The sequence below is a fragment of the Zonotrichia leucophrys genome, unplaced genomic scaffold (assembly GCF_028769735.1).
Source record: "Zonotrichia leucophrys gambelii isolate GWCS_2022_RI unplaced genomic scaffold, RI_Zleu_2.0 Scaffold_361_52446, whole genome shotgun sequence".
NCBI classification, from domain to species: domain Eukaryota; kingdom Metazoa; phylum Chordata; class Aves; order Passeriformes; family Passerellidae; genus Zonotrichia; species Zonotrichia leucophrys.
Window position 1 is genome coordinate 13,844 of NW_026992566.1, and position 27,541 is coordinate 41,384.

General features: G+C 57.2%; 1 protein-coding gene across 3 annotated transcripts; it reads right to left on the bottom strand.

Annotated features, from left to right (window-relative positions):
• Positions 1-779: 779 nt before the first annotated feature.
• PSMC4 (proteasome 26S subunit, ATPase 4) lies at positions 780-27,027 on the bottom strand. Of its 3 annotated transcripts, none has more exons than XM_064701151.1 (11): positions 26,926-27,027; positions 25,830-25,928; positions 22,719-22,905; positions 19,115-19,261; positions 16,604-16,713; positions 15,414-15,507; positions 11,715-11,882; positions 8,271-8,347; positions 6,439-6,607; positions 3,099-3,154; positions 780-965 (listed from the first exon to the last, which is right to left on the bottom strand). In XM_064701151.1, exons 1-11 carry the CDS (start codon positions 26,959-26,961, stop codon positions 852-854), a joined length of 1,257 nt encoding a protein of 418 aa, XP_064557221.1. In that variant the 5' UTR covers positions 26,962-27,027; the 3' UTR covers positions 780-851. The 3 variants fall into 3 exon arrangements, with proteins under 3 accessions (XP_064557221.1, XP_064557223.1, XP_064557222.1); XM_064701153.1 differs by lacking the exon at positions 780-965 and adding an exon at positions 1,368-1,472; XM_064701152.1 differs by lacking the exon at positions 780-965 and adding an exon at positions 1,836-2,045.
• Positions 27,028-27,541: the final 514 nt, after the last annotated feature.

Genomic DNA, 27,541 nt, shown 5'->3' on the forward strand with positions numbered 1-27,541 from the left:
CCAAAACTGCTCCTAAATCCCAAAAATCGCCGCGAGCCGCTGAAAAATAGCCTAAAAATACTCCAAAATGGTGCAAAAGGGACTATAATTGACCAAAATGGCTGCAAATGTCCCCAAGTTGTTTCCAGGGATGGTCTGGGGTGTCCTGGTGTCCTCAAGGATTCTGTCCCAAGGCGCCCAGTGTCCCAAAATGTCCCCAAAGTGTTGGTCCTGTTCCCCAGGTGTCCATGTCCCACCAGTGCCCCTAAGTCATCGGTGTCCCCAAACCCTCTGTAGATGTCCCCATGTCCCAAGTCCTTTACAGTGTCCCAGTGGTGTCCTCGAGTCCCATCCTATCCCAGTGTCCCAGGATGTCCCCATGTCCTGTCATGGTCCTCTCAAGGATCCCCAGTGTCCATTCCCAGTGCCCCAGGTGTCCCCAGCCATGTCCCAGTGTCCCCAAAGTGTCCCCAGGTTGTCCCCAGATCCCTCCCAGTGTCCCCAAGGCCATCTCAGTGTCTCCAAGGGTGTCCCCATGTCCCTCCCGGTGTCCCCAAAGTGTCCCCAAGTGCCCAGAAATGTCCCCAAGCCCATCCCAGTGTCCCCAAGTCCCCCAGCATGTCCCAAGTGTCCCCTAAGCCCCATCCATTCCCCAAATGCCCATATGTCCCCAGTCCCTCCTGGTGTCCCATATTGTCCCATGTCCTAAGGTGTCCCCATGTCCCTCTCGGCGTCCTCAGGTCCCTCCTGGTGTCCCCAAAGCCGTGTCCCTCTCAATGTCCCCAAAAAGACTCCAAGGCTCTCGCTCCGCTCTCAGCTTTATTTGAACGTCCCCAGGTGTCCCCACGGTGTCCCCAGGTGTCCCCAAGGTGTCACTTGTAGAACTCGTGCTCCTGCTCGTCCTTCTTGATGACGGTTTTGTACGCCTTCTCAAAGTCCTTGGCCAGCACGATGTAGCGGTTCTCACGTACTGCCAGCATGCCACCCTGGGGATGGCACCTCAGTGTCACCTGTGTGTCACCTGGGACACCCCCAGTGTCACCTCAGTGTCACCTACACTGAGTTAGAGCCACCCTTGTGTCACCTGTGCCACCCACAGCCACACCTGTGTCACGTGTGCCACCTCTGTGTGCCTGTTCTCCTGCACGGCCAGCGTGCCACCCTGGGGATGGCACCTCAGTGTCACCTCAGTGTCACCTGTGCCATCCCCAGTGTCACCTGTGTCACCTACAGCCACCCCATTGTCACCTGCACTGAGCCACAGCCACACCTGTGCCACCTCTGTGTACCTGTTCTCCCGCACGGCCAGCATGCCACCCTGGGGATGGCACATTTGTCACCTCAGTGTCACCTCAGTGTCACCTGGGACACCTCAGTGTCACCTCAGTGTCACCTACACTGAGTTAGACCCACCCTTGTGTCACCTGTGCCACCCACAGCCACACCTGTGCCAGCACCGTGTACCCGTTCTCCCGCACGGCCAGCATGCCACCCTGGGGATGGCACATTTGTCACCTCAGTGTCACCTCAGTGTCACCTGGGACACCTCAGTGTCACCTGTGTCACCTACAGCCACCCCAGTGTCACCTACACTGAGCTACAGCCACACCTGTGCCAGCACCGTGTACCTGATCTCCTGCACAGCCAGCGTGCCACCCTGGGGATGGCACCTCAGTGTCACCTGAGTGTCACCTGTGCCATCCCCAGTGTCACCTGTGTGTCACCTGTGCCACCTGTGTCACCTCAGTGTCACCTGTGTGTCACCTGGGACACCTCAGTGTCACCTGTGTCACCTACACTGAGCTACAGCCACACCTGTGTCACCTGTGCCACCCACAGCCACACCTGTGCCAGCACCGTGTACCTGATCTCCTGCACGGCCAGCGTGCCACCCTGGGGATGGCACATTTGTCACCTCAGTGTCACCTGTGTGTCACCTGGGACACCTCAGTGCCACCTACACCGAGTTACAGCCACCTCAGTGTCACCTGTGCCACCCACAGCCACACCTGTGCCACCTGTGCCAGCACCGTGTACCTGTTCTCCTGCACGGCCAGCATGCCACCCTGGGGATGGCACATTTGTCACCTGAGTGTCACCTCAGTGTCACCTGAGTGTCACCTGGCACACCTCAGTGCCACCTACACCGAGTTACAGCCACCTCAGTGTCACCTGCACTGAGCTACAGCCACACCTGTGCCACCTGTGCCAGCACCGTGTACCTGTTCTCACGCACGGCCAGCATGGCACCCTGGGGATGGCACCTGAGTGTCACCTGTGCCATCTGCGTCACCCGCACTGAGCCACAGCCACCCCTGTGCCACCTCTGGTCACTCACCTGTGCCACCCAGCCACGGGTGTGTCACACTCTGTCCCCAGGTGTCCCCAGGCTCCCATTGCACCTGTCCCAGGTGTGCCCAGGTGTGCCCAGGTGTGTCAGAGATGTACCCACGTGTGCCCAGGTGTGAGCTCAGGTGTGTCCCAGGTGTGCCCAGGTGTGCCAGAGATGTACCCACGTGTGCCCAGGTGTGAGCTCAGGTGTGTCTGACACCTGTCCCAGGTATGCCCATGTGTGCCCAGGTGTGTCCCAGGGATACCCAGGTGTGCCCAGGTGTGTCTGTGGATATTCCCAGCTGTGCCCAGGTGTATCTCAAGTGTGCCCAGGTGTGCCGAACTGTATCTCAGGTATGTCCCAGGTGTGCCCAGGTGTGCCCAAGTGTATCTCAGGTATGTCCCAGGTGTGTCCCAGGTGTGCCCAGGTGTATGCCAGTGTATACCCAGTTATATCCAGGTGTGCCCAGGTGTATCCCAGGCGTGCCCAGGTATACCCAGGTGTGCCCAAGTGTATCTCAGGTATGCCCAGGTGTATCCCAGGTGTGCCCAGCTGTGCCCAGGTACACCCAGGTGTGCCCAAGTGTATCTCAGGTATGTCCCAGGTGTGCCCAGGGGTATACCCAAGTATACTCAGATGTGCCCAGATGTGTCTGACACCTGTCCCAGGTGTGCCCAGGTGTATCCCAGGTGTATCTCAGGTATGTCCCAGGTGTGCCCAGATGTATCTGACACCTGTCCCAGGTGTGCCCAGGTGTGTGCCCAGGTGTGCCCAGCTGTGCCCTCACCTCCTGGCAGATGGAGTTGATGTCGGCCCCTGAGATCTTGTCCGGCCGCGCCACGTCTGGGTCGGGGGTCAAGGAAACGGCGCAGGTGTGCCCAGAGCATGCCCAGGTGTGCCCAGAGCATGTCCAGGTGTGCCCAGGTGTGCCCAGAGCATGTCCAGGTGTGCCCAGGTGAGTTCCTAACCACCCCAGGTGCCCCCCAGCTGTGCCCAGGTGTGTTTCTAACCCTCCCCAGGTGTGCTCAGGTGTATTCCCAACCCTCCCAGATGCCCCCAGGTGTGTGCCCAGCCATGCCCAGGTGCCTCCTGGTATGCCCAGGTGTGTTTATAACCCCCCCAGGTGTGCCCAGGTGTGTGCCCATGTGCCCCCAGGCATGTGCCCAGCCATGCCCAGGTGTGCCCAGGTGAGTTTCTAACTCTCCCCAGGTGTGTACCCAGCCATGCCCAGGTGTGTACTCAGGTGTGCCCAGGTGCCCCTGGGTGTGCCCAGGTGAATTTCGAACCGCCCCAGGTGCCCCCCAGCCATGCCCAGGTGCCCCCAGGTGTGCAGATACAATCCTCCACATGTGCCCAGGTGTGTTTATAACCCCCCCAGGTGTGTGCCCAGCAATGCCCAGGTGCCCCCAGGTGCCCCAGGTGTGCCCCCAGCCATGCCCAGGTGTGCCCAGGTGCCCCCAGGTGCCCGCAGGTGTGGATACAATCCTCCAGGTCCACCTCCTCGGACAGGTGAGTGCCCAGGTGAGTGCCCAGATGAGTGCCCAGGTGTGTTTGTAACCCACCCCAGGTGCCCACAAGTGTGCCCAGGTGTGCCTAGGTACCCCCAGGTGTGCCCAGGTGCCCCCAGGTGTGCCCAGGTGTGGATACAATCCTCCAGGTCCACCTCCTCGGACAGGTGAGTGCCCAGGTGTGTTTGTAACCCACCCCAGGCGTGCCCAGGTGTGCCCAGCCATGCCCAGGTGTACAAATACAATCCTCCAGGTGTGCCCAGCTGTGTTTGTAACCCACCCCAGATGCCCCCAGGTGTGCCCAGGTGTGCCCAGCCATGCCCAGGTGTGCCCAGGTGTGCCCAGGTGCGGATACAATCCTCCAGGTCCACCTCCTTGGACAGGTGAGTGCCCAGGTGAGTGCCCGGGTGTGTTTGTAACCCGCCCCAGGTGTGTGCCCAGGTGTGTGCCCAGCCATGCCCAGGTGCCCCAGCCGTGCCCAGGTGTGGATACAATCCTCCAGGTCCACCTCCTCGGACAGGTGAGTGCCCAGGTGTGTTTGTAACCCACCCCAGATGCCCCCAGGTGTGCCCAGCCGTGCCCAGGTGCCCCCAGGTGTGTGCCCAGCCATGCCCAGGTGTGCCCAGGTGCCCCCAGGTGTGCCCAGCCATGCCCAAGTGTGCCCAGGTGAGTTTCTAAACCCTCCCCCCAGGTGTGCCCAGGTGTGTGCCCAGCTGCCCCTAGGTGTGCCCAGGTGTGTTTGTAACCCCCCAGGTGTGCCCCCAGGTGTGCCCAGCCATGCCCAGGTGCCCCCAGGTGTGTGCCCAGCCATGCCCAGGTGTGCCCAGGTGCCCCCAGGTGCCCCCAGGTGTGGATACAATCCTCCAGGTCCACCTCCTCCAACAGGTGAGTGCCCAGTTGTGTTTGTAACCCACCCCAGGTGTGCCCAGGTGTGCCCCCAGGTGCCCCCAGGTGTGTGCCCAGCCATGCCCAGGTGTGCCCAGGTGTGCCCAGGTGTGCAGATAGAATCCTCCAGGTGTGCCCAGGTGAGTTCCTAACCCCCCCCAGGTGCCCCCAGGTGTGTGCCCAGGTGTACCCAGCCATGCCCAGGTGCCCCCAGGTGTGTGCCCAGGTGTGCCCAGCCATGCCCAGGTGTGTTTGTAACCCACCCCAGGTGCCCCCAGGTGCCCCAGGTGTGTGCCCAGCCATGCCCAGGTGTGCCCAGGTGCAGATACAATCCTCCAGGTGCCCCCAGGTGTGCCCAGGTGCCCCCAGGTGCCCCCAGGTGTGCCCAGGTGTGCCCAGGTGCCCCCAGGTGTGTGCCCAGGTGTGCCCAGCCATGCCCAGCCATGCCCAGGTGTGCCCTTGGCACATCCAGGTGTGTGCCCAGGTGTGTTTTGACCCTCCCAGGTGTGCCCAGGTGTGTTTGTAACCCACCCCAGGTGCCCCCAGGTGTGCCCAGGTGCGGATACAATCCTCCAGGTGCCCCCAGGTGTACCCAACCATGCCCAGGTGTGCCCCCAGGTGTGCCCAGGTGCCCCCAGCCATGCCCAGGTGCCCCAGGTGCCCCCAGGTGTGGATACAATCCTCCAGGTCCACCTCCTCGGACAGGTGAGTGCCCAGGTGTGTTTGTAACCCACCCCAGGTGTACCCAGCCATGCCCAGGTGTGCCCAGGTGAGTTTCTAAACCCTCCCCCCAGGTGTGCCCAGGTGTGTGACCAGGTGTGCCCAGGTGTGTGCCCAGCTGCCCCCAGGTGTGCCCAGGTGTGTTTGTAACCCCCCCCAGGTGTGTACCCAGCCATGCCCAGGTGTGTGCCCAGGTGCCCCCAGGTGCCCCCAGGTGTGCCCAGATGCCCCCAGGTGCCCCCAGGTGCGGATACAATCCTCCAGGTCCACCTCCTCGGGCAGGTGAGTGCCCAGGTGTGCCCAGGTGTGTTTGTAACCCACCCCAGATGCCCTCAGGTGCGTGCCCAGGTGTGCCCAGGTGCCCCCAGGTGCCCCCAGGTGTGCCCAGCCATGCCCAGCCGTGCCCAGGTGTGCCCAGGTGTGCCCAGCCATGCCCAGGTGCCCCCAGGTGTGGATACAATCCTCCAGGTCCACCTCCTCGGACAGGTGAGTGCCCAGGTGTGTTTGTAACCCACCCCAGGTGCCCCCAGGTGCCCCCAGGTGTGCCCAGCCATGCCCAGGTGTACCCAGCCATGCCCAGGTGTGCCCAGGTTTGGATACAATCCTCCAGGTGTGCCCAGGTGAGTTTCTAACCCTCCCCAGATGCCCTCAGGTGCGTGCCCAGGTGTGCCCAGGTGTGCCCAGGTGTACCCAAGATGCCCCCAGGTGTGCCCAGGTACCCCCAGGTGTGCCCAGGTGCCCCCAGGTGCCCCCAGCCATGCCCAGGTGTGCCCAGGTGTGCCCAGGTGCCCCCAGGTGTGTGCACAGCCATGCCCAGGTATGTGCCCAGGTGTGCAAATACAATCCTCCAGGTGTGCCAAGGTGAGTTTCTAACCCCCCCCAGGTGTGCCCAGCCATGCCCAGGTGTGCCCAGGTGTGTTTGTAACCCACCCCAGGTGTGCCCAGGTGTGCCCAGCCATGCCCAGGTGTACCCAAGATGCCCCCAGGTGCCCAGGTGCCCCCAGGTGTGGATACAATCCTCCAGGTCCACCTCCTCGGACAGGTTCATCTTGCCGGTGATGGTGGAGAAGATGAGGCGCTTCTGCCGCCGGTCGGGCAGCGGGAACTCGATCTTGCGGTCCAGGCGGCCGGGCCGGAGCAGCGCCGGGTCCAGCGTGTCGGCGCGGTTGGTGGCCATGATCACCTGGGGACAGGGACACTGAGGACACCTGGGGACACCTGGGGACACCTGGGGACACCTGACATCTCCAAAACCCCATAAAAATCCACACAGACTCCATAACACCTCAAAAAACCCCAAAAATCTCCATAAAAGCCCCATAAAACCCCAGAAATAGCTGGTCCAGGTTGGTGGCCACCATCTCCTGGGAACACCTGGGGACACCTGAGATCCTCAAAACCCCACAGAACCTCATAAAAATCCACACAGACTCCATAAAACCTCAAAAAACCCTGAAATTGCTGGTCCAGGTGTCCTCAGGGTTGGTGGCCACGATCACCTGGGGACAGGAGACACCTGGGGACACCTGAGATCTCCAAAACCTCATAGAACCTCATAAAGATCCACACAGACTCCATAAAACCTCAAAAAACCCCATAGTTCCTGGTCCAGGTGTGCCCATGGTTGGTGGCCATGATCTCCTGGGAACAAGTGAGGACACCTGAGATCTCCAAAACCCCATAGAACCTCATAAAGATCCACACAGACTCCATAAAACCTCAAAAAACCCCAAAAATCTCCGTAGAAGCCCCATAAAACCCCAAAAATAGCTGGTCCAGGTTGGTGGCCATGATCTCCTGGGAACAAGTGAGGACACCTGAGATCTCCAAAACCCCATAGAACCTCATAAAAATCCATACAGACTCCATAAAACGTCATAAAAATCCATAAAACTCCATAAAAACCCCATAATTCCTGGTCCAGGTGTGCCCATGGTTGGTGGCCATCATCTCCTGGGAACAAGTGAGGACACCTGAGATCCTCAAAACCCCATAGAACCTCATAAAGATCCACACAGACTCCATAAAACCTCAAAAAACCCTGAAATTGCTGACCAAGGTGTCCTCCTGGTTGGTGGCCATCATCTCCTGCAGACAGGTGGCAGGTGAGGACACCTGAGATCTCCAAAACCCCATAGAACCTCATAAAAATCCACACAGACTCCATAAAACCTCAAAAAACCCTGAAATTGCTGGTCCAGGTGTCCTCATGGTTGGTGGCCATGATCTCCTGGGGACAGGGACACCTGACATCCCCAAAACCCATAAAGTCCATAAAGATCCACACAGACTCCATAAAACCTCAAAAAACCCCAATAGTTCATGGTCCAGGTGTCCTCCTGGTTGGTGGCCATCATCTCCTGGGGACAGGGACACCTGAGGACACCTGAGGACACCTGAGATCTCCAAAACCCCATAAAAATCCATAAAATCCCACACAGACTCCATAAAACCTCAAAAAACCCTAAAAACTCCCATAGTTCCTGGTCCAGGTGTCCTCCTGGTTGGTGGCCACCATCTCCTGGAGACAGGTGAGGGGTGAGGACACCTGAGATCTCCAAAACCCCATAAAAATCCATAGAAACCCCATAAAACCTCAAAGAACCCCAGAAGTGCCGGTCCAGGTGTGTCCAGGTGTCCTCAGGGTTGGTGGCCACCATCTCCTGGAGATACCTGAGGACACCTGGAGATACCTGAGGACACCTGAGACCCTCCAGGACCATGAGAACCCCAAAATTCTGGATCCAGGTGTCTCCAGGTTGGTGGCCGTGGTCACCTGGAGACACCTGGGGACACCTGAGGACACCTGAGGACCCCTGGTCCCACCTGAGGCCACCAGGTCCCACCTTGACGTTGACGTTCTGGTCGAAGCCGTCCATCTGGTTCAGGAGCTCCAGGAGGATCCGTTGGACCTCGCGGTCGGCTTGGGGTGAAAAACGGAGATTTTGGGACCTCTGGGTTGGAGGGACCACCCAAAATCCAAAATTCCACCCAGGTTCTCCAGAAGTTCTCCAGAAGTTCTCCAGAAGGTTCCTCACCCCCAAATTCCACCCAAAATCCAAAATTCCGTCCAGGTGACCCCAAAATTCCACCCAGGTGCTCCTGAGCTCCATCCCGAGGTTCTCCAGAAGGTTCCTCACCATGAACTTCATCCAGAAGTTCTCCAGAAGGTTCCTCAAGACCAAATCCCACCAAAAACCACCCAAACTCCACCCAGGACCACCAAAGGTCCACCCAGGAGCTCCATAACTCCACCCCATGGAGCTCCAGGTCCTCAAACCCCACCTTGATGTTCTCCTGACCTCCATCCTGAAGTTCTCCAGAAGGTTCCTCAAGCCCAAATCCCACCAAAAACCACCCAAACCACTCCAAATCCACCCAGGACCACCGAGGTCCACCCAGGAGTTCCATAACTCCACCCCATGGAGCTCCAGGTCCTCAAACCCCACCTTGATGTTCTCCTGACCTTCATCCTGAAGTTCTCCAGAAGGTTCCTCACCCCAAAAACCCACCCAAAACCACCCCAAATCCACCCAGGACCACCAGAGGTCCACCCAGGACCTCCACAACTCCACCCCATGGAGCTCCAGGTCCTGAAACCCCACCCAGGTGTCCCTAGAACCCATCTTGGTCTCCATCCTGATGTTCTCCAGAAGGTTCCTCACCCCAAAAACCCACCAAAAACCACCCAAACTCCACCCAGGACCACCAGAGGTCCACCCAGGACCTCCATAACTCCACCCCATGGAGACCCCTGGCCAGTTTGGGGGTCTGAGGTCCTCAAACCCCACCTTGATGTTCTCCTGACCTCCATCCAGAAGTTCTCCAGAAGGTTCCTCACCCCAAAATCCCACCAAAAACCACCCAAAACCACCCCAAATCCACCCAGGACCACCAGAGGTCCACCCAGGACCTCCATAACTCCACCCCATGGAGCTCCAGGTCCTCAAACCCCACTTTGATGTTCTCCTGACCTCCATCCAGAAGTTCTTCAGAAGGTTCCTCAAGCCCAAATCCCACCAAAAACCACCCAAATCCACCCAAACTCCACCAGGACCCCAAAGGTCCACCCAGGAGCTCCACAACCTCCCCCATGGAGCTCCAGGTCCTGAAACCCTACCAGATGTCCTAGAACCCATCTTGGTCTCCATCCTGAAGTTCTCCAGAAGGTTCCTCAAGCCCAAAAACCCACCTAAACCCACCTAAATCCCCCCCAGGACCACCCAAATCCACCCAGGACCACCAGAGGTCCACCCAGGAGCTCCACCACCCCACCCATGGAGCTCCAGGTCCTCAAACCCCACCTTGATGTTCTCCTGACTTCATCCAGAAGTTCTCCAGAAGGTTCCTCACCCCAAAAACCCACCAAAAACCACCCAAACTCCACCCAAAACCACCAGAGGTCCACCCAGGAGCTCCCCAACTCCACCCCATGGAGCTCCAGGTCCTCAAACCCCACCTTGATGTTCTCCTGACCTCCATCCAGAAGTTCTCCAGAAGGTTCCTCAGCCAAAATCCCTCAAAAACCACCCAAATCCCACAAAAACCACCCAAACCACCCAAACTCCACCCAGGACCACCAGAGGTCCACCAGGACCTCCATAACTCCATCTCAATGGAGACCCTGGCCAGGCCAGAGGTCTGGGCCCTCAAACCCCACCTTGATGTTCTCCTGACTTCATCCTGAAGTTCTCCAGAAGGTTCCTCACTCCAAAATCCCACCCAGAACCACCCAAAACCACCCAAATCCACCCAGGACCACCAGAGGTCCACCCAGGACCTCCCAGCCCCACCCCATGGAGACCCTCCCAATATGGAGGCCTGAGGTTCTCAAACCCCACCTTGATGTTCCCTGGCCTCCATCCAGAAGTTCTCCAGAAGGTTCCTCACCCAAAAACCCACCAAAACCACCCAAATCCACTCAAAACCACCCTAAAACCCCCCAGGACCACCAGAGGTCCACCAGGACCTCCAAACTCCATCCCACGGAGTTTCAGGTCCTCAAACCCCACCTTGATGTTCTTCTGACCCTCATCCAGAAGTTCTCCAGAAGGTTCCTCACCCCAAAATCCCACCAAAAACCACCCAAAACCACCCAAACTCCACCCAGGACCTCCCTAACTCCACCCCATGGAGACCCCTGGCCAGTTTGGGGGTCTGAGGTCCACCTTGATGTTCTCCTGACCTCCATCCAGAAGTTCTCCAGAAGGTTCCTCACCCCAAAATCCCACCAAAAACCACCTAAATCCCACCTAAAACCACCCAAACTCCACCCAGGACCACCAGAGGTCCACCCAGGACCTCCATAACTCCACCCCATGGAGCTCCAGGTCCTCAAACCCCACCTTGATGTTCTCCTGACCTTCATCCAGAAGTTCTCCAGAAGGTTCCTCACCCCAAAACCCCACCAAAAACCACCTAAATCCCACCCAGGACCTTCACAAACCCACCCCATGGAGAACTGTGTCCAGTTTGGGGGTCTGAGGTCCACCTTGATGTTCTTCTGACCCTCATCCAGAAGTTCTCCAGAAGGTTCCTCACCCCAAAATCCCACCAAAAACCACCCAGGACCACCAGAGGTCCACCCAGGACCTCCATAACTCCACCCCATGGAGCTCCAGGTCCTCAAACCCCACCTTGATGTTCTCCTGACCTTCATCCAGAAGTTCTCCAGAAGGTTCCTCACCCCAAAATTCCACCCAAACTCCACCCAGGACCACCAGAGGTCCACCCAGGACCTCCCCAACCGCACCCCATGGAGCTCCAGGTCCTCAAACCCCACCTTGATGTTCTCCTGACCTCCATCCTGAAGTTCTCCAGAAGGTTCCTCACCCCAAAAACCCACCCAAAACCACCCAAACTCCATCTCAATGGAGACCCCTCCCCAATTTGGGGGTCCTGGACCTTCACCCTCAGTCTGAGGTCCTCAAACCCCACCTTGATGTTCTCCTGACCTTCATCCAGAAGTTCTCCAGAAGGTTCCTCACCCCAAAACCCCACCCAAATCCACCCAAACTCCACCCAGGACCTCCATAACTCCACCCCATGGAGACCCCTGGCCAGATTGAAGGTCTGAGGTCCTCAAACCCCACCTTGATGTTCTCCTGACCTCCATCCAGAAGGTTCCTCACCATCAACTTCATCCAGAAGTTCTCCAGAAGGTTCCTCACCCCAAAAACCCACCCAAAACCACCCAAACTCCACCCAAAACCACCCCAAATCCATCCAGGACCACCAAAGGTCCACCCAGGACCTCCATAACCCCACCCCGTGGAGGTCCAGGTCCTCACCGCCGGTCTGGGCGTCGAAGCGCTTGGTGGCGATGGCGTCGATCTCGTCGATGAAGATGATGGCCGGCGCGTTCTCCTTGGCCAGGCGGAAAACGTCGCGCACCATGCGCGGGCCCTCGCCCAGGTACTTCTGCACGAACTCCGAGCCCACCACGCGGATGAAGGCCGCTGGAGAGGACACCACCCCAAAACCAGGGTTGGAGATGTCCATGGGGGCAGAAATGTCACCGGGAACCCGGGGGGACCACCAGGAACCCAAAACATCTCCAGGAACCCAAAAAATCCCACCAGGAATCCATGGAGATCATCAGGAACCCAAAACCAACTCCAGAAACCCCATGGAGATCATCAAGAACCCAAAACATCTCCAGAATCTCCAAAAATCCCACCAGGAATCCATGGAGACCATCAGGAACCCAAAAAACATCTCCAGAAATCCCAAAAATCCCACCGGGAATCCATGGAGACCACCAGGAACCCATGGAGACCATCAAGAACCCAAAAAACATCTCCAGAAACCCCATGGAGACCACCAGGAACCCATGGAGACCACCAGGAACCCATGGAGACCACCAGGAACCCAAAACATCTCCAGAATCTCCAAAAATCCCACCAGGAACCCATGGAGACCACCAGGAACCCAAAACATCTCCAGGAACCCCATGGAGACCACCAGGAACCCATGGAGATCATCAGGAACCCATGGAGATCATCAGGAACCCATAAAGACCACCGGGAACCCAAAACATCTCCAGAATCTCCAAAAATCCCACCAGAAACACCATGGAGACCACCAGGAACCCATGGAGACCATCAGGAACCCCATGGAGATCATCAAGAACCCAAAAAACATCTCCAGAAACCCCATGGAGACCACCAGGAACCCAAAACATCTCCAGAAACCCCAAAAATCCCACCAGGAACCCATGGAGACCACCAGGAACCCAAAACCAACTCCAAAACCCCATGGAGATCATCAGGAACCCAAAACATCTCCAGAATCTCCAAAAATTCCACCAGGAACCCAAAACATCTCCAGAAACCCCACGGAGACCACCAGGAACCCCATGGAGATCATCAAGAACCCAAAAAACATCTCCAGAAACCCCATGGAGACCACCAGGAACCCGAAACATCTCCAGAATCTCCAAAAATCCCACCAGGAGCCCATGGAGACCACCAGGAACCCCATGGAGACCACCAGGAACCCAAAACCAACTCCAAAACCCCATGGAGACCACCAGGAACCCCATGGAGACCACCAGGAACCCAAAACATCTCCAGAATCTCCAAAAATCCCACCAGGAACCCATGGAGATCACCAAAACCCATGGAGATCATCAGAACCCAAAAACATCTCCAGGAACTCCATGGAGACCACCAGGAACCCAAGAAACATCTCCAGAAACCCACGGAGACCACCAGGATCCTGAGATGTCCCCAAACCCCCTGAGATGTCTCCAAACCCTCCAGATGTCTCCAAACCCCTCCAGATGTCCCCAAACCCCACCCAGATGTTCCTGAGCTTCATCCCAAAGTTCTCCAGAAGGTTCCTCACCTCCAAGAACCTCCTCAAACCCCACCCAGGTGTCCCCAAACCCCTCTGAGATGTCCCCAAACCCACCCAGGTGTCTCCAAACCCCCCTGAGATGTCTCCAAACTTCTTGAGATGACCCCAAATCCCACCCAGGACCCTCTGAGATGTCCCCAAACCCCTCTGAGATGTCCCCAAACCCCCCTGAGATGTCCCCAAACCCCCCTGAGATGTCTCCAAACCCACCCAGATGTTCCTGACCTTCATCCTGAAGTTCTCCAGGAGGTTCCTCACCCCCAAGAACCTCCTCAAACCCCACCCAGGTGTCTCCAAACCCCACCCAGATGTCCCCAAACCCCTCTGAGATGTCCCCAAACCCCACCCAGATGTCTCCAAACCCCTCTGAGATGTCTCCAAACCCCTCTGAGATGTCTCCAAACCCCTCTGAGATGTCCCCAAACCCCTCTGAGATGTCCCCAAACCCCACCCAGATGTCCCAACCCCCTGAGATGTCCTCAAACCCCACCAGATGTCTCCAAACCCCACCCAGATGTCCCCAAACCCCACCCAATGTCTCCAAACTTCTCGAGATGACCCCAAATCCCACCAGGACCTCTCCAGATGTCCCAAACCCCCCCGAGATGTCCCCAAACCCCTCTGAGATGTCCCCAAGCCCCCTGAGATGTCCCCAAACCCCTCTGAGATGTCTCCAAACCCCTCTGAGATGTCCCCAAACCCCCCCGAGATGTCTCCAAACCTCTTGAGATGTCCCCAAACCCCACCCAGGTGCTCCTGAGCTTCATCCCAAGGTTCTCCAGAAGGTTCCTCACCCCCAAGAACCTCCTCAAACCCCCTGAGATGTCTCCAAACCCCTCTGAGATGTCTCCAAACCCACCCAGGTGCTCCTGAGCTTCATCCCAAAGTTCTCCAGAAGGTTCCTCACCCCAAGAACCTCCTCAAACCCCACCCAGATGTCTCCAAACCCCACCCAGATGTCTCCAAACCCCAGCCAGATGTCCCCAAACCCCCCCGAGATGTCTCCAAACCCCACCCAGATGTCTCCAAACTTCTCAAGATGACCCCAAATCCCACCCAGGACCTCTCCAGATGTCTCCAAACCCCCCTGAGATGTCCCAAACTTCTCAAGATCTCCCCAAACCCTCAGATGTTCCTGAGCTTCATCTCGAGTTCTCCAGGAGGTTCTCCCCCCAAGAACCTCCTCAAACCCCCCTGAGATGTCTCCAAACTCTTGAGATGTCTCCAAACCTCACCCAGATGTCTCCAAACCCTCTGAGATGTCTCCAAACCCACCCAGATGTTCCTGACCTTCATCCCAAGGTTCTCCAGAAGGTTCCTCACCCAAGAACCTCCTCAAACCCCCGAGATGTCCCCAAACCCCCCTGAGATGTCCCCAAACCCTCTGAGATGTCCCCAAACCCCACCAGGTGCTCCTGAGCTCCATCCCAAAGTTCTCCAGAAGGTTCCTCACCCCAAGAACCTCCTCAAACCCACCAGGTGTCCCCAAACCCACCCAGGTGTCTCCAAAACTCAACCAGAGGTCCATTTTGAAGTTCTCCAGAAGGTTCCTCACCCCAAGAACCTCCTCAAACCCCACCCAGATGTCCCCAAACCCCCCTGAGATGTCCCCAAACCCCACCCAGGTGTCTCCAAACTTCTCGAGATGACCCCAAATCCCACCCAGGACCTCTCCAGATGTCCCCAAACCCCCCTGAGATGTCCCCAAACCCCACCCAGATGTCTCCAAACTTCTCGAGATGTCCCCAAATCCCACCCAGGACCTCTTGAGATGTCCCCAAACCCCCCTGAGATGTCTCCAAACCCCTGTGAGATGTCTCCAAACCCCCCTGAGATGTTCCTGAGCTTCATCCCAAGGTTCTCCAGGAGGTTCCTCACCCCAAGAACCTCCTCAAACCCCACCCAGATGTCCCCAAACCCCCCCGAGATGTCTCCAAACCCCACCCAGATGTCTCCAAACCCCACCCAGATGTCTCCAAACTTCTCGAGATGTCCCCAAATCCCACCCAGGACCTCCCCAGATGTCCCCAAACCCCACTGAGATGTCTCCAAACTTCTCGAGATGCCCCCAAATCCCACCCAGGACCTCCCCAGGTGTCCCCAAGCCCCCCAGATGTCCCCAGACCCACCGGTGGTGTGGTGGGCCACCGCCTTGGCCAGCATGGTCTTCCCGCAGCCGGGGGGGCCGTACATGAGCACCCCCCGGGGGGGGTCAATGCCGATCTGCGCAGGAGAAGACGCGGCCGTGAGGACCCCGGGCACCCCAGGAACCTGGAGATCCTCAAAGCCACCTGATGGTCCTCAAGGTGACCTGGAGGTCCTCAAGGGCACCTGGAGATCCTCAAGGTGACCAGAAGGTTCTCAAAGTGGCCTAAAGATCACCTGAAGGTCTCCAAGGTGACCTGGAGGTCCTCAAGGTGACCTGGAGCTCCTCAAGGAACCTGGAGCTCCTCAAAGTGACCTGGAGCTCCTCGAGGAACCTGGAGGTCCCCAAGGTGACCTGGAGGTCCCCAAGGTGACCTGGAGGTCCTCAAGGTCACCTGGAGGTCCTCAAAGTGACCTGGAGCTCCTCAAGGTGACCTGGAGCTCCTCAAAGTGACCTGAAGGTCCTCAAGGTGACCTGGAGGTCCTCAAGGTGACCTGGAGCTCCTCAAGGTGACCCTGGAGGTCCCCAAGGTGACCTGAAGGTCCTCAAGGTCACCTGAGGGTCTCCAAAGTGACCTGGAGGTCCTCAAAGTCACCTGGAGCTCCTCAAGGTGACCTGGAGGTCCCCAAGAGGTCCCAGGACACCCCAGAAGGTCCCAGAACATCCCAAGAAGGTCCCAGAAGATCCCCAGAAGATCCCCAGAAGGTCCCAGAAGGTCCCCAGGACACCCCAGAAGGTCCCAGAAGGTCCAGGAGGTCCCAGAACATCCCCAGAAGGTCCCCAGAAGGTCCCAGAAGGTCCCCAGGACACCCCAGAAGGTTCCAGAAGGTCCCAGGACACCCCAGAAGGTCCCAGGAGGTCCCCAGAAGGTCCCAGAACATCCCCAGAAGGTCCCAGAAGATCCCAGAAGGTCCCCAGAAGGTCCCCAGGACACCCCAGAAGATCCCCAGAAGGTCCCAGAAAGTCCCAGAAGTTCCCAGGACACCCCAGAAGGTCCAGGAGGTCCCAGAACATCCCAGAAGATCCCCAGAAGGTCCCCAGGACACCCCAGAAGGTCCCCAGAAGATCCCAGAAGGTTCCAGAAGGTCCCCAGAAGGTCCCAGAAGGTCCCAGGACACCCCAGAAGGTCCCCAGAAGGTCCAGAAGGTCCAGGAGGTCTCCAGGAGGTCCCACCTGCTTGTAGAGCTCGAAGTGGGTCAGCGGCAGCTCCACGGCCTCGCGGACCTCCTGCTTCTGGATGTCCATGCCACCGATGTCGGCGTAGACAACGTCCGGCTTCTGGTCTGGGGACAACCGGGTGGACCAAGGATGGACAGGGGTCACCAAGAACTTCTCCAAGGAGTGACCACCATGTCCAGCTTCTGGTCTGGGGACAACCGGGTGGACCAAGGGGTGACCAAGGGGTGACCAAGGGGTGACCAAGGAGTGACCAAGGAGAAACCAAGGAGTGACCACCATGTCCAGCTTCTGGTCTGGGGGGACAACCGGGGTGGACCAAGGATGGACCAAGGGGTGACCAAGGGGTGACCACCATGTCCAGCTTCTGGTCTGGTGGGACAGGGGACAACTGGGATGGACCAGGGTGGACTGGGGTCACCAAGAACTTCTCCAAGGAGTGACCAAGGAGTGACCACCATGTCCAGCTTCTGGTCTGGGGACAGGGGACAACCAGGATGGACCAAGAACTTCTCCAAGGTCAACTGGAGACACCAAGGGGTGACCAAGGAGTGACCAAGGAGTGACCAAGGAGTGACCACCATGTCCAGCTTCTGGTCTGGGGGGCAACTGGGATGGACTGGGAACAAGCCCAGGTGTGCCCAGGTGACACCAAGATGGTTCCTCAGAACATCTCATGAACTTCAGGTGACCCCAAACCCCGTTTTTGGGACCCCAAACCCCATTTTTTCCCCCCAAAACGACGTTTTATGGATCCCAGGTGCCCCCAGATGTCCCCAGGTTTGCCCAGGTGAAACCCGATGTTCTCAAGATGGTTCTCCTCAACATCTCATGAACTTCTGATGACCCCAAACCCCATTTTTTGGACCCCAAACCCCATTTTTTCCCCCCAAAACGACGTTTTATGGATCCCAGGTGCCCCAGGTGCCCACCTGAGGTCAGCATCATGGTTCCACTCAACATCTCATGAACTTCTGATGGCCCCAAACCCCATTTTTTCACCCCAAACTCCATTTTTTTTCCCCAAAACGACGTTTTATGGATCCCAGGTGTGCCCAGGTGCCCCCAGGCTGGTTCTCCTCAACATCTCATGAACTTCAGATGGCCCCAAACCCCATTTTTTCACCCCAAAACGACGTTTTATGGATCCCAGGTGTTCCCAGGTGAAACCCAATGTTCTCAAGATGGTTCCTCAGAACATCTCATGAACTTCTGATGGCCCCAAACCCCATTTTTTGGACCCCAAACCCCATTTTTTCCCCCCAAAACGACGTTTTATGGATCCCAGGTGCCCCCACATGTGCCCAGGTGTGCCCTGATTACCCCAGCATGGTTCCTCAGAACATCTCATGAACTTCTGATGGCCCCAAACCCCATTTTTTCTCCCCAAAACAAGGTTTTATGGATCCCAGGTGTGCCCAGGTGCCCCCAGGTGTGCCCAGGTGTGCCCAGGTGTGCCCACCTGAGGTCAGCATCATGGTTCCACTCAACATCTCATGAACTTCTGATGACCCCAAACCCCATTTTTTCACCCCAAACCCCATTTTTTGGACCCCAAACCCCAATTTTTTTCCCCAAAACGACGTTTTATGGATCCCAGGTGTGCCCAGGTGAAACCTGATGGTCTCAAGATGGTTCCTCAGAACATCTCATGAACTTCTGAGGACCCCAAACCCCATTTTTGGGACCCCAAACCCCATTTTTTCCCCCCAAAACAACGTTTTATGGATCCCAGGTGCCCCCAGCTGTGCCCAGGTGTGCCCAGGTGTGCCCTGATTACCCCAGCATGGTTCCTCAGAACATCTCATGAACTTCAGATGACCCCAAACCCCATTTTTTTCACCCCAAAATCCAATTTTTCCCCCAAAACGACGTTTTATGGATCCCAGGTGCCCCCAGGTGTGCCCAGGTGTCACCTAATGACCTCAATGTGGTTCCTCAGAACATCTCATGAACTTCTGATGGCCCCAAACCCCATTTTTGGGACCCCAAACCCCATTTTTTCCCCCCAAAACGACGTTTTATGGATCCCAGGTGTCCCCTGATTACCCCAGCATGGTTCCACTGAACATCTCATGAACTTCTGATGACCCCAAACCCCATTTTTTCACCCCAAACCCCATTTTTTGGACCCCAAACCCCATTTTTTCACCCCAAAACGACGTTTTATGGATCCCAGGTGTTCCCAGGTGAAACCCAATGTTCTCAAGATGGTTCCTCAGAACATCTCATGAACTTCTGATGGCCCCAAACCCCATTTTTTCCCCCCAAAGCGACGTTTTATGGATCCCAGGTGTGCCCAGCTGTGCCCAGGTAAAACTCGATGTTCTCAGGATGGTTCCTCAGAACATCTCATGAACTTCTGATGACCCCAAACCCCATTTCTTCACCATAAACTCCATTTTTTGGACCCCAAACTCCATTTTTTCCCCCCAAAACGACGTTTTATGGATCCCAGGTGCCCCCAGGTGTGCCCAGGTGTGCCCAGGTGTGCCCAGGTGTGCCCACCTGAGGTCAGCATCATGATGCTGCTGTCGGCCTCGGGCGGCAGGACGTCCACCAGGGCGTTGCTGTGCTTGTGCAGCGCCACCGAGGCGTTGGGCTTGAGCAGCTCGCGGTCGATGGTGCTCAGGATGCGCACGTAGTAGTTGGAGCCTGCGGGGACACCGGGGGTCACCAGGAGATGACCAGAAGATGACCAGGAGATGACCAAAAGATGACCAGGAGATCACCCGGAGATCACCAGGAGATCACCAGGAGATCACCAGGAGATCACCAGGAGATACCTGGAGATCACCTGGACCTCACCAGGACCTCACCTGGAGATCACCTGGAGATCACCAGGAGCTCACCTGGAGATCACCAGGAGATCACCAGGAGATGACCAGGAGATCACCTGGAGATCATCAGGAGATCACCTGGAGATCACCAGAAGATGACCAGGAGATACCTGGAGATCACCTGGAGATCACCAGGAGATACCTGGAGACCACCAGGAGATCACCTAGACCCCACCAGGAGATCACCAGGAGACACCTGGAGATGACCAGAAGATGACCAGGAGATCACCTGGAGATCACCAGGAGATCACCAGGAGATGACCAGGAGATCACCTGGAGACCACCAGGAGATCACCTAGACCCCACCAGGAGATCACCAGGAGACACCTGGAGATGACCAGGAGATCACCAGGAGATGACCAGGAGATACCTGGAGATCACTAGGACCCCACCAGGAGATCACCAGGAGATCACCAGGAGATCCACCTGGACCTCACCTGGAGACCACCAGGAGATGACCAGAAGATACCTGGAGATCACCAGGACCTCACCTGGAGCTCACCTAGACCTCACCTGGACCTCACCTGGAGCTCGCCTGGAGATCACCAGGAGATACCTGGAGACCACCAGGAGATCACCTGGACCTCACCTGGAGATCATCTGGAAATACCTAGATCTCACCTGGAGATCACCAGGACATACCTGGAGATCACCTAGACCACCTGGAGCTCACCTGGAGCTCACCTGGAGATCACCAGGAGATCACCAGGAGATCACCTGGAGATGACCAGGAGATCACCTGGAGGTCACCTGGAGATCACCTAGACCTCACCTGGAAATCACAAGGAGATCACCAGGAGATCACCTGGAGATGACCAGGAGATCGCCAGGAGATCACCCAGACCTCCACCAGGAGATCAACAGGAGATACCTGGAGATCACCTAGACCTCACCTGGAGATCACCAGGAGCTCACCAGGAGATACCTGGAGATGACCAGGAGATCACCTGGAGATCACCTGGGGGTCACCAGGAGGTCACCTGGAGCTCACCAGGAGATCACCTGGACCTCCTGGAGGTCACCAGAAGATCACCAGGAGATGACCAGGAGATCACCAGGAGATGACCAGGAGATCACCAGGAGATCACCTGGAGATGACCAGGAGATCACCTGGAGATCACCTAGACCTCACCAGGAGATCACCCGGAGATCACCAGGAGATCACCTGGAGATCACCAGGAGATCACCTGGAGATCACCAGGAGATCACCTGGACCTCCTGGAGATCACCAGGAGCTCACCAGGAGATACCTGGAGATCACCTGGAGATCACCTGGAGACCACCTGGAGACCACCAGGAGATCGCCAGGAGATACCTGGAGATCACCAGGACCTCACCTGGAGCTCACCTAGACCCCACCAGGAGATCACCTGGACCTCCTGGACCTCACCTGGAGATCACCAGGACATACCTGGAGATCACCTAGACCACCTGGAGATCACCTGGAGACCACCAGGAGATCACCAAATCACCAGGAGATCACCTAGACCTCACCAGGAGATCACCAGGAAATCATCAGGAGCTCACCTGGAGATCACCAGGAGACACCTGGAGATCACCTGGAGCTCACCAGGAGGTCACCTGGGCCCCACCTGGGGCAGGTGGGATGGTGCTGGGATGGGCTCTGGGTGTGGTTGGAGAGGACGTGGGGAGGTGTGGGCGTGGCCAGGTTGGGTGGGAAGGTTCCGTCCTTACGTCCTCACCATGGCCAGGTGAGGCCTCAGGTGTGCCCAGGTGTGCCCAGGTGTGTCCCCAGGTGTATCTGAGATGCCCCCACGTGTGCCCAGGTGTGCCCAGGTGTGCCCAGGTGTGTCTGGGTGTGCCCAGGTGTGTGCCCAGGTGTGTCTCACCTGTGCCCAGGTGTGCCCAGGTGTGTCCAGGTGTGTCTCACCTGTACCCAGGTGTATCTGGGTGTGCCCAGGTGTGCCCAGGTGTATCTGGGTGTATCTGGGTGTGTCTCACCTGTGCCCAGGTGTGTGTAACTGTCCCCAGGTGTGTCTCACCTGTGCCCAGGTGCCCTCACCTGTGGTGGAGCCCACCATGGCCGTGTTCTGGTCCACGGCCTCCAGGAACTGCCCGATGACCAATGGGACACACCCAACCCATGCCAGGTGTGTGTAACTGTGCCCAGGTGTGCCCAGGTGTGTGCCCAGGTGTGTCTGGGTGTGCCCAGGTGTGCCCAGGTGTGTGTAACTGTGCCCAGGTGTGCCCAGGTGTATCTGGGTGTGCCCAGGTGTGCCCAGGTGAGTGCCCAGGTGTGCCCAGGTGTCTCTAGCTGTACCCAGGTGTGTCTGACCTGTGCCCAGGTGTATCTGGGTGTGCCCAGCTGTGCCCAGGTGTGCCCAGGTGTGTGTAACTGTGCCCAGGTGTATCTGGGTGTGCCCAGGTGTGTCTGGGTGTGCCCAGGTGTGTGCCCAGGTGTGCCCAGCTGTGCCCAGGTGTGTGCCCAGGTGTGTCCCCAGGTGTGCCCAGGTGTGCCCAGGTGTATCTGGGTGTGCCCAGGTGTGTGTAACTGTGCCCAGGTGTGCCCAGGTGTGTGTAACTGTGCCCAGGTGTGCCCAGGTGTGTGTCCAGGTGTGTGTAACTGTGCCCAGGTGTGCCCAGGTGTGTCCCCAGGTGTGTGTAACTGTGCCCAGGTGTATCTGGGTGTGCCCAGGTGTATCTGGGTGTGCCCAGGTGTGTCCCCAGGTGTGCCCAGGTGTGCCCAGGTGTGTGCCCAGGTGCCCTCACCTGTGGTGGAGCCCACGATGGCCGTGTTCTGGTCCACGGCCTCCAGGAACTGCCCGATGACCAATGGGACACACCCAACCCATGCCAGGTGTGTGTAACTGTGCCCAGGTGTGCCCAGGTGTGTCCCCAGGTGTACCTAGGTGTGCCCAGGTGTACCCAGGTGTGCCCAGGTGTGTCTCACCTGTCTCCAGGTGTGTCCCCAGGTATGCCCAGGTATGCCCAGGTGTGCCCAGGTGTGTACTCAGGTGTGTCTGGGTGTGCCCAGCATGCCCAGGTGTGCCCAGGTGTGTGCCCAGGTGTGCCCGGTGCCCTCACCTGTGGTGGAGCCCACGATGGCTGTGCCCAGGTGTGTGCCCAGGTGTGTGTAACTGTGCCCAGGTGTATCTGGGTGTGCCCAGGTGTGCCCAGGTGTGTGCCCAGGTGTGTGTAACTGTGCCCAGGTGTGCCCAGGTGTGCCCAGGTGTGTGTAACTGTGCCCAGGTGTGTGCCCAGGTGTATCTGGGTGTCCCCAGGTGTGCCCAGGTGTGCCCAGGTGCCCTCACCTGTGGTGGAGCCCACGATGGCCGTGTTCTGGTCCACGGCCTCCAGGAACTGCCCGATGACCAAGGGGATGCTCTGGATCCGCTTCACCTCCTCCTGCGCGTGCAGGAACTCCTTCTTGAGGTTGCGCTGCTCGTCCTTGATGTACTCCTCCTGCACCTCCAGGAACTCCAGCTCCTGCTGCAGCTTCTAAAGGTCAGATACACCTGGGTTACACCTGGGTTACACCTGGGTTACACCTGAACCACCTGAGATACACCTGAGTTATATGAGATACATCTGAGATACACCTGGGTTACACCTGTGCCAGGCTGGGCTCCTCCTGCACCTCCAGGAACTCCAGCTCCTGCTGCAGCTTCTAAGGGGGACAGATACACCTGGGTTACACCTGAGATACTCCTGAGTTATGTGAGATACACCTGGGTTACACCTGGGTTACACCTGAGATACCTGAGATACACCTGGGTTACACCTGGGTTACACCTGGGTTACACCTGAGCCAGGCTGGGCTCCTCCTGCACCTCCAGGAACTCCAGCTCCTGCTGCAGCTTCTGAGGGCGAGATACACCTGAGATACACCTGAGATACACCTGAGATACCTGAGATACACCTGGGTTACACCTGGGTTACACCTGTGCCAGGCTGGGCTCCTCCTGCACCTCCAGGAACTCCAGCTCCTGCTGCAGCTTCTGCACATGAGATACACCTGGGTTACACCTGGGTTACACCTGAGTTATGTGAGATACACCTGGGTTACACCTGGGTTACACCTGGGTTACACCTGTGCCAGGCTGGGCTCCTCCTGCACCTCCAGGAACTCCAGCTCCTGCTGCAGCTTCTGAGGGTGGGACAGGTGAGAAATACACCTGAGATACACCTGGGTTACACCTGGGTTACACCTGAACCACCTGAGATACACCTGAGTTATGTGAGATACACCTGAGATACACCTGGGTTACACCTGGGTTACACCTGAACCACCTGGGTTACACCTGTGCCAGGCTGGGCTCCTCCTGCACCTCCAGGAACTCCAGCTCCTGCTGCAGCTTCTGCACATGAGATACACCTGGGTTACACCTGAGATACTCCTGGGTTACACCTGAGAGACCTGAGATATCCCTGAACCACCTGAGATACACCTGGGTTACACCTGGGTTACACCTGTGCCAGGCTGGGCTCCTCCTGCACCTCCAGGAACTCCAGCTCCTGCTGCAGCTTCTAAACATGACAGATACACCTGGGTTACACCTGGGTTACACCTGAGATACCTGGGTTACACCTGGGTTACACCTGAGTTACACCTGAACCACCTGGGTTACACCTGGGTTACACCTGGGTTACACCTGGGTTACACCTGGGTTACACCTGGGTTACACCTGTGCCAGGCCGGGCTCCTCCTGCACCTCCAGGAACTCCAGCTCCTGCTGCAGCTTCTGAGGGTCAGATACACCTGGGTTACACCTGAGTTACACCTGAGTTACACCTGAGAGACCTGAGATATCCCTGAACCACCTGAGATACACCTGGGTTACACCTGGGTTACACCTGGGTTACACCTGGGTTACACCTGGGTTACACCTGTGCCAGGCTGGGCTCCTCCTGCACCTCCAGGAACTCCAGCTCCTGCTGCAGCTTCTGAGGGTGAGAAATACACCTGAGATACTCCTGGGTTACACCTGGGTTACACCTGAACCACCTGAGATACACCTGAGTTATGTGAGATACACCTGGGTTACACCTGTGCCAGGCTGGGCTCCTCCTGCACCTCCAGGAACTCCAGCTCCTGCTGCAGCTTCTGAGGGTGAAAAATACACCTGAGATACTCCTGAGATACACCTGAGATACTCCTGAGATACACCTGGGTTACACCTGGGTTACACCTGTGCCAGGCTGGGCTCCTCCTGCACCTCCAGGAACTCCAGCTCCTGCTGCAGCTTCTGAGGGGGACAGATACACCTGGGTTACACCTGAGATACTCCTGGGTTACACCTGAACCACCTGAGATACTCCTGGGTTATGTGAGATACATCTCAGATACACCGGGGTTACTCCTGGGTTACACCTGGGATACACCTGGGATACACCTAAAGTACCTGAGATACACTTGGGATACACCTAAGATACACCTGAGATAGCTGAGGGGACACCTGGGATACACCTGAGATACACCGGGGTTACACCTGGGATACTCCGGGGTTACACTGGGGTTACACCTGGGCCAGGGGACATTGTCACACCCCTGTCACACACGTGTCACATGTCACACACCTCTCACACACCTGTCACATATGTCCCTTGTGTGTCACACACGTGTCACACGCGTGTCTCTCACCTTGTACCGGCTGTACAGATCCTCCAGGTCCCTGTCACACATGTGTCACGTGTCCCACACCTGTATCACACACCTGTACACACACCTGTCACACACCTGTCACACCACACGTGTCTCACCTGTCACACACCTGTCACACACATGTCTCACACGTGTCACACACCTGTCTCACACACGTCACACACCTATCACACACGTGTCACACCTGTCACACTCGTGTCACACCCGTGTCACACGTGTCACACACGTGTGTCTCTCACCTTGTACCGGCTGTACAGGTCCTGTAACCCCTCACACCTGTCACACACACGTGTGTCACATGTCCCAGGTGTGTCACACACGTCACACACGCGTGTCTCTCACCTTGTACCGGCTGTACAGATCCTCCAGGTCCCTGTAACCCCTCACACCTGTCCCACACATGTCACACACCTGTCACACACATGTCACACACGTGTCACACACATGTCACACACCTGTCACACACATGTCCAGGTGTGTTCTCACCTTGTACCGGCTGTACAGATCCTCCAGGTCCTCACACCTGTCACACACCTGTCACATATACGTCACACACGTGTCACACACGTCACACACTTGTCACACACATGTCTCACCTGTCACACACCTGTCACACACGTGTCACACACCTGTCACACACGTGTCACACACGTCTCTCACCTTGTACCTGCTGTACAGATCCTCCAGGTCCCTGTAACCCCTCACACATGTCCCACACGTGTCCCACATGTCACACACATGTCACACACACATGTCTCACCTTGTACCGGCTGTACAGATCCTCCAGGTCCTCGGGCTCGGGCACCAGGAAGGAGAGGCCGGGCAGGGGCCGGGGGGCGGCCGAGGCCGGGACATCGTCCTGGGGGAGGGAAAATCCCAAATTTGGGGGAAAATTCCCAAATTTTGGGGGTTTTGGGAGAAAATTCCCAACTTTTGGGGTCCTGGGGGGGAGAAAATGCCCAAATTTTGGGGGAATCTGAGGGAAAATTCCCAAATTTTGGGGGTATTTTGATGAGAATTCCCAAATTTTGGGGGTTTTAGGGAAAAAATACCAAATTCTGGGGAAAATTCCCAAATTCTGGGGGGTTTTGGGGAAAAAATACCAAATTTTGGGGAAAAATTCCCAAATTTTGGGGTCCTGGGGGGGAGAAAATCCCCAAATTTTGGGGGAATCTGGGGGAAAAATTCCCAAATTTTTTTGGGGGGGGGGATTCTCAAATTTTGGGGGTATTTTGATGAGAATTCCCAAATTTTGGGTGAAAATTCCCAAATTTTTGGGGTCCCTGAGAGGAAATTGCCATATTTAGGGGGCCTTTTGTGTGAGAATTCCCAAATTTCGGGAGAATCCTGGGGGAAAATTCCCAAATTTTGGGGTTCTGGGGGGAGAGAATTCCCAAATATTGGGGTTCCTTGAGGGATTTTTGGGGGATCTTGGGGGAAATTCCCAAATTTTGGGGGGGGAAAAATCCCAAATTTCAGGGGTCCCTGAGGGGATTTAGGGTGAGAATTCCCAAATTTTTTGGGGAAAACTCCCAAATTTTGGGGGGAAAAATTCCCAAATTTCGGGGTTTCCTGAGGGGTTTTGGGGGCGTCCTGGGCCTCCCCCCCCTCCAACCCCAAATTGGTATAACCCAATAAGTGGGCGTGGCCAAACCCGGAAGTGGGCACAGCCCAACAAAGCGGGGACCCCCTCAAACCCCCCCTGTGGCCCCTCCCCCCCCTCGCGCGCGCTGTTTTTTTGGGGTTTTTGGGATTTTTGGGCTCTCCCCCCCTGCCCCTCCCCCCCCCCAGGTTTTGGGGTCCCCCCGAGGTTTTGGGGACCCCCCCGAGCCCCTCCCCCCCCATCCCCCCCTCACCTGAGGCTTCTCCCCGAGCAGCCCCAGCTCCTCCATCGTGACGGGGCGCTGCGGAAGTGACGTCAGCGCGTTTGCGCCTGCGCGAGGGAGGGAGGGCGGTCGGCGGAGCGGTGACGTCAGGGAGTGAGTCCGCGCATGCGCGGATGGTGCCGGAGTTCCCAGTGAGTCCCAGTCCATCCCAGTGAGTCCCAGTTCAATCCCAGTTCATCCCAGTGACTCCCAGTCAATCCCAGTTCATCCCAGTGAGTCCCAGTGCCTCCCAGTTCAATCCCAGTGAGTCCCAGTGCATCCCAGTAACTCCCAGTGAGTCCCAGTTTAATCCCAGTCATTCCCAGTTCATCCCAGTTCAGCCTAATTACTCCCAGTAACTTCCAGTTCATTCCCAGTAACTCCCAGTCTCTCCCAGTAACTCCCAGTTCATCCCAGTTGGGCCCAGAGCCCTCTCAGTCCATCCCCATCGCTCCCAGTGACTCCCAGTTTGGCCCAGTAACTCCCAGTTCAATCCCAGTGAGTCCCAGTCTCTCCCAGTTTATCCCAGTTTGGCCCAATTCATCCCCGTCCCCCCCAGTTCAATCCCAGCTCCCTCCCAGTTCATCCCAGTCCCTCCAAACCCCAA